The sequence below is a fragment of the Plasmodium reichenowi genome, chromosome 13, assembly GCF_001601855.1.
Source record: "Plasmodium reichenowi strain SY57 chromosome 13, whole genome shotgun sequence".
Classification (NCBI taxonomy): domain Eukaryota; phylum Apicomplexa; class Aconoidasida; order Haemosporida; family Plasmodiidae; genus Plasmodium; species Plasmodium reichenowi.
Window position 1 is genome coordinate 424017 of NC_033658.1, and position 7407 is coordinate 431423.

The following is a 7407-nucleotide window of genomic DNA, read 5'->3' on the forward strand; positions in this document are numbered from 1 at the left end:
AAAATTTACTTCTTGTGCATTATTTTATGAAACAACGACAGCTATAAAATTTACAACGTCCTATTTATATACACATAAATATATGTATATAATATATATATATATATTAAAATATTTTGAAACTAGCGAAAAAAAAAAAAAAAAAAAAAAAAAAAAATAGCTTTTTAAAATATATTTCCTTGCTGTTTCATGTATTTTTAAAAATAAGAAATATTTTTTTTTTTTTTTATTTCCTTTTTTTTATTATTTATTTCATGCTAACGTGAATAAAAATATATTATAAATATACATAGATTGTGTTTATTTGTGAATTATATAACAAGATAATTTTATTTAGAAAAAAAGTCCTATAATATTTATAACTATTGCATATATATATATATATATATATATATATATATATATATATATTTTTTCAACTAAGGAAAATTTATAAACAATTAAATTAAAACCTTTAAATATATTTAAAGATTTTGTATAAAAAAATCCTTCAAAATTATTTCTTTGCGCATGTAGCTTTTATATTATTATTATAAGTAAAAAATTAATTTCATTTTATAAATATTAAAACTTTTTAAATATATTATATTATATTAGTGTTAACAAAAAAAAAAAATAAAAATAAAATAAAATAAAATAAATAAATGAAATATGGTATTGTATATAGTATAAAATAAAAAAAATATATATATATATATAAATAAATAAATAAAATAATACTAAAACCCATACACACACTTATATATAGTACCATTAATATTGTGACAAAATGTTTCTCATTGTACACAAAATAAATTTCCTTATTTGCACACACACATATAAGAAATTTAAAGTGTGTTTTTAAATTATACTATAAAAAATATATTTTATATGGTTTAATTTAAAATGTTCTTTATTTGTGATAACTCCTGTAAGTTCTCACTTCCCAGGTTTTTGTAATGATTTAAGGTTGATTCGATAAGGCTCTTTAGTTGGTACAAAAAGGTTCTAATAATATAAAATAAATAAATAAAATTAATATTAAATATAAATATATATATATATATGCAAATATTTATATATAGGAAAACATATATATATATATATATATATTTTTTTTTTTTTTTTTTTTTATCTTACCCTTTTTTTTCGCCGACATCATGCGATTTTATTAAGTGATAAAGAAATTTGATGGCAACCACTATCTTCGAAATCAACGCATCAACTAGCTTTTCGTTATTGCATTTTTGTATTATACTCTACAATAAGGGAGAAATAAAAAATTATTATATACCTAATATGTAATGTATAAATATATAGATATATATATATATATATATATATATATATATATATATATATATTTTTATATATATATATATATTTTTTATGTTGTACCTCTATTGAACGTATTTCCTTAATTTTTGCCTCAAATGAATCTGGAAATTTTCCCTTTATAAAAAGAAAAAAGGAATGGGCATTCCAGAATGTATCCAGTTCTGTTATATATTGAGACAAATGTTCCATAGTTGTAATAATTTTATCTAGATAAGCTAGTCCATTTTTGTTTGGAATTAAAGTAGGTTTATCTTTTACTATAACATCAGATATATAATCAAATACCCATGGTTGTATTTGCTTAACTTGATTAACTTGACATATCATTCTTATAGCTAAACAAAAACTATCTATATCATTTTGTATAATAGATAATTTTAAATAAGTGTCCCAATATTTCCATTCATTATTATTCATTTTAACAGCTTGATTAATACATATTTTAGCTGCTTTGTATGTTCCCTTTTTCATATATAAGTAAGCTAAATTACCATATGATTTGCATGAATTGTCATTAGTCATACTAATCATGCGTGTAAATGCTTTTATAGATTCATCAAAATTTTGGATTTTCATATATGAACAACCTAATATAAACCAGATTTCTGGAAATAGAGGAGATAATTCTAAAGCCTTTTCTAAATATTCACTACATTTTTCATACATTTCTTTTTCATAGTAATATTTACCAATTAATCTAGCTGCTTTTGCATATTTAAAATTGGAGACTTCCCATGCATCAATATAATAGTTTAGAGCTCTTTGCTTCTCTATTAATCCATATAAACATAACAAGCATGGACTTTTTTTCTTTTTTAATAAATCATCTAATAATTCTCTTGCTTCTTCTTTTCTATCTGCTTGAATTAAACAAGAAATAGCTTCTTCCCATAATTTTAAATCTTTAAAAATATTAAACGCTGTTACAACAGATCCTATTTTTATCATTACAGAGCCTATTTCCTTTTTCATTTCCCACGTTGTAGGATAATAAACATCATATATGAATTTAAGTCTTTCCACAGATTCAGGTTTTATATCATAACATTCTTTATGTAGTTCATTTAATTGGGCTGCAGCTCTATCAACAGTCTTAAATCGAAACGTTTCTCCTTTACATTTGAACCATAACATGCATGAATGTAAAAGCCAGTTTTGGTATTTTAACTGTTGAGATGAATATCTTTGATCTCTATAGGAAGTACAATTATTAGATAAATTAGGATGTACATAATTGCTTGATATATTTGTACTATTACTACCTATTATATTTATATTATTATTATTGTTTTTATTATTATTGTTTTTATTATTATTATTGTTTTTATTATTATCTTTTTCCAAATGGGAATCCTTTTGATTAACATCATAACACTTGAGACATCTAGATATCACCGCATTTAATTTCTCAAATTTTATTTCATCATAATGAGGATTAAATCTGATCATTGAAAAAGAATAATTGATTAAACATATTTGCTCTTGAAAAGATAGAACTTTAAAAATATTATTTTGCGAATCAACAAAATGTGGTTCTTCTAATATATCTGTATCTGGATCAAAATCTTTTAATTTCCAAGTTACTTTTGAATTATTTTTTTGTACTTCATTAGAAATTTTAACAATTTCTTTACTTTCATTTTTAATATAATCTTCCAATGTATTGTCTATATTACCATTTGTTATATTATCCTTTTTTTTATTTTCTATCTCATCTTGATCTCCAAAATTAATCATTTTATCATTTTTAAATTGATACATGTTTTTTTCTGGAACAATTTCCTTTGAAGAATCGTCATTACACAAATCAAAATAATTATTATGTTCATCGGTTTTTTGATATATTTTATGTTCATTTATATTATTATTACAACATGCATTGGACATTCTTTGGTGTTCTAATTCATTATTACATATAAGTGTGTTTTTCAAATGACCTTGTGTATTTTTTTGTTCTTGAGATAATAATTGTTGAAGTGGTGCTTTTTCGAAAGAAGTATTATTATTTGACAAAAGATTTATTTCTTCTCTTTTTAAGGATACATTTTGTTTATTACATATGTTTATACATATATTATTATTACTATTAGTATCATCATCATCATCATCTATATTTATATGTTGATTAACATTAGATATCTGCACGTTATGTTCATCATGATCAATAATACGATAATCACTCCTTAATATATCGTACTCACTAAGAGGTTCAATTTCTTTTAATATGGTAGATGTATTATCTTCCTGCTCATCTAATTTTGTTTTTAATACAAGTATAGTTGCTGGTATTTTCTGATACATTCTTTTTATTCCCATTCGGCCAGTAAAGGTATACTGAAAATGACTTATTTGTGATAATAAATCTAATATCCTTTGATAGGCACTTGTATAATTATAAAAAGCTAGATACATAGAGAAATTGGATAATACATATATTTTAAATTGTGTTGACATATAATTATTGTAAAATAAATTACAATATTTCACATGTTTTAAATTTTCTTTTACACAATCTACAATATCATAAATTTCATTTATATTTATATCTTGTTCAATTAATTCAAAATCAGGAGGTATAATTTTTATAGTCTTAAATATCTCTATAGGTTTATCAATAATATTAATTTTTAAAGAATAATAATAATCATTACTTGAAGTAAATAATCTTTGCCATATGAAAAAAATCCTAGCTTTCCACAAATATTTGCTTTTAACAAAATATAATAATTTTAAATTATCATATAATTTGTTACAAGGATAAAAATAATTATTCTTCTTATCATTATTATAAATATTTTCATTAATATAAATATTTTCATTATTATCATTATTTTTATTATTTTCATTATTTTCATTATTTTCATTATTTTTATTATTTTCATTATTATCATTATTTTTATTATTTTCCTTATTTTTATTATTTTCATTATTTTCATTATCAGGAGAGCCCATCGACTTATTCATGTTTCCATCACATTGAGAACCAAAAAAATGATCATATTCACAAAAGGAAAATATATGATTATCCGTTTTATTGTTATAATTATTTATTAATCCTAAAAATATAACACATAAAGAAAAAGAATTTATTAATTCACAATATTCATATATTTCTTCACCTTCTAAACTTAAAAAAATTAAAGACGAATTTAAAATTTTCGTATTATTTTTTATATGTATAGCATGTATGAAATCTTTAAAATAAATATCTTCATCATCATTAATTTGTTTATCTTTAATATCATAATTCAGTGGAGGACCAGTCCAATTATATTGAACAAATATATTTAATAAAATATAACAACATAATAATATTTTTATTTCATATAAAAAAATATAACATGTGCGTAAAAATATATTATTATCATATTTCATTTCTTGATGTTTCTTTTTTTCCATAAATATATAATTATATATTTCTTTTTTAATATCTTCTATATTGCTAATAGATGATTTATTAGTAAAAACATCTTTTATATAATTAAAAATGTTATGAATAAATCGATGCGTAATACATTTTTTATGGTTTGAATTTTTAATTAATTTTATGACGCTAAATAAATCCATAAATTCTTCTATCAAAATTTCCAAAAGATTATTTTTTAATTTATTTGGTTCTTCTACAACATTAATTAATATTTCATTATTCTTTTTCAAATCTACTACATTATTATAATATAATCTTGATAAAGATTCTATAATTTCTTTTTCCTTAATCTCATATATATGTTCATCTTGGTAATGTATATAAATTAGCTCTTCTACAGACCAAAATATTTCCTGCAACTTTTCACCTGACATTTTATTCAATTGGTTATTTTTAATATATTTTACGTAAATTGTATATATACAAATATATTATTTTTATTTATATTAATTTTTAAATCTAAACCACATCAAAAATTTATGTTTAATACAAAACCTTTTTCAACACAAAAGTTTTACAAGCCTTAAGTAAAATAAATTTGAATTGTTTATTATGGAAATATAGAGAAAACTTGAAAACAAAATTAAAGCAATAATATATAATTAAATAAATAAATAAATAAATATATATATATATATATATATATATATAATATATTTTAACATTTCTATATTTTCATTAAAAGAAATATATAAATATTTTTATAATATAATTATTTATATATATATGAATAATATTTTATAATATATAATATTTATTATATATAATATATAAAAATAATTTGAAATTCTACATCAATAAAAATACACCATAATAAGAAAATTATAAAATATAATATGATAAAAATATATTAGTAATTTTTAATGCTCCTTTTTTTTTTTTTTTTTTTTTTTTTTCTTAATTTTTTTATTCCTATAATAAAAAACTGAATCGATTCGATCTTTTTCGAACTTATGCTTCCATATTTAAAAAAATAAATACTATATATATATAATAATATATATATAATAATATATATATAACAATATATATATATTATATATATTTATTATGTATATAATATTTATATATGGCATATATATTTCTATTCACGTATTTATTTGTTCATGCTATACATACATATATATGTATAATGTTAAAAGTTTTTATAAGAAATATATAACTTAAATATTAAATAAATAAATAAATAAATAAATAAATAAATATATATATATATATATATATATATATATATTTATTTATAATATATAAAATTAATGATTAATCATATATATATATAATTTTCTTTTCCATTTTTTTTTTTTTTTTCTCATGTTCTTATGGGTACACATGAAAAATTATAAAATAACCCTTTCTAGATAAATTTTACTTCAAATTTTTGAAGATGACATAAAGGGCTTAAGTATATTTTGAAGTAAAAAAGAATGTAATTAAAATTTGAGATACAAATATAATATATATATATATATATATATATATATGTATATATTAATATTTATATTTATGTATAATGTATATATCTTTATTTATGTTATAGTGTTATTATTTTAAAAAGAATGAACATTATAAATAAAATATTGAAGGTACATAATAATGTATTTCACTCGGATAGGAAAGGAATGGATTTTTTTTTTTTAAGGATTTGTAAAAGATACGAATCAAGAGTTAAGGCTCATAGGTATACAGGAATTACAGCTGTAAAAACACATGCTCAGAAAACAGAATGGTATTTAAAGGCTGAAAGAGATTTTTTATCCGAACGAAATAAGATACCTAATGGATATATAGGTTTATGGCAATATGATGATATAAAACATTTAAATCCGAATATTATAAATATGTTACATTTAAATTGTGGGAATAATAAGCAGATACATAAATATAAAAAATTAAATATTAGAAGATTATTACAAAGGAGGCCTTTCGACGTAGGTAGTGCACCAGTTCAAATAGGTTGTTTAACGGAGAAAATTTTGAATTTAAGAGCTCATATAATTCAACGTTGTAAGGATCATTCAAAAAAAAGAACAATGTCTATTTTATTAGCTCGGAGACAAAAACTTATGAAATATTTATACAAAACAGATTTTGAATTATATAAACATACATGTGATTTGTTAAAAATTAAGTGTATTTTATTTGCTATACCTGATTCAAGAGATCGATCCAAGGCAATTAATTCAGCAGCAATTGATTCTGATAGATGCAAATTTCTAATTCGACAAAAATTATGGAAAGGAAAATATAGACCAAGACCAATCAAAAATTCAAAAGGACAGACAGTTAGATATACTAGACATCCAATTGAACAACCACCATCTGATTATGGATTACCTAAAGAATATAAACCACAACTATCAAATTCTTGGCCTTATGGAGTAAAAGAAAATTATGAAAAAGCAAATTATACAATACCAAATCCTACAGCTCCGGGTATTGGATACTGTCCAGTTCCTATGTTATTTTAAATGAAGATATTAAAATGGTACATACGTACAATATGTAATTCGTAAGGTATTATCCACATAAAAAAAAAAAAAAATATATATATGTATATATATTTATTTATTTTTTTTTTTTTTTATTTTTTTATTTTGTTTTTATAATTTTTTTTTTTTTTTAGTCATTTAAAATTCATATTAAACATATAAGACATATACATA

At 20.0% G+C, this 7407-nt stretch overlaps 2 protein-coding genes across 2 annotated transcripts; one reads left to right on the forward strand and one right to left on the reverse strand.

The window, feature by feature from the left end:
* Nucleotides 1-875: 875 nt before the first annotated feature.
* PRSY57_1309800 (hypothetical protein) lies at nt 876-5118 on the reverse strand (the record flags this gene model as incomplete). Its single annotated transcript, XM_012909034.2, has 3 exons — nt 876-987; nt 1120-1238; nt 1378-5118. The coding sequence occupies 3 exons, from the start codon at nt 5116-5118 to the stop codon at nt 876-878; spliced, it is 3972 nt and encodes a 1323-aa protein (XP_012764488.2).
* A 1182-nt stretch (nt 5119-6300) lies between these two features.
* Nucleotides 6301-7212, forward strand: PRSY57_1309900 (mitochondrial ribosomal protein S15 precursor, putative; the record flags this gene model as incomplete). The annotated part of the gene is made up of 1 exon (XM_012909035.2): nt 6301-7212. The coding sequence occupies one exon, from the start codon at nt 6301-6303 to the stop codon at nt 7210-7212; it is 912 nt and encodes a 303-aa protein (XP_012764489.2).
* Between the last annotated feature and the right edge of the window lie 195 nt (nt 7213-7407).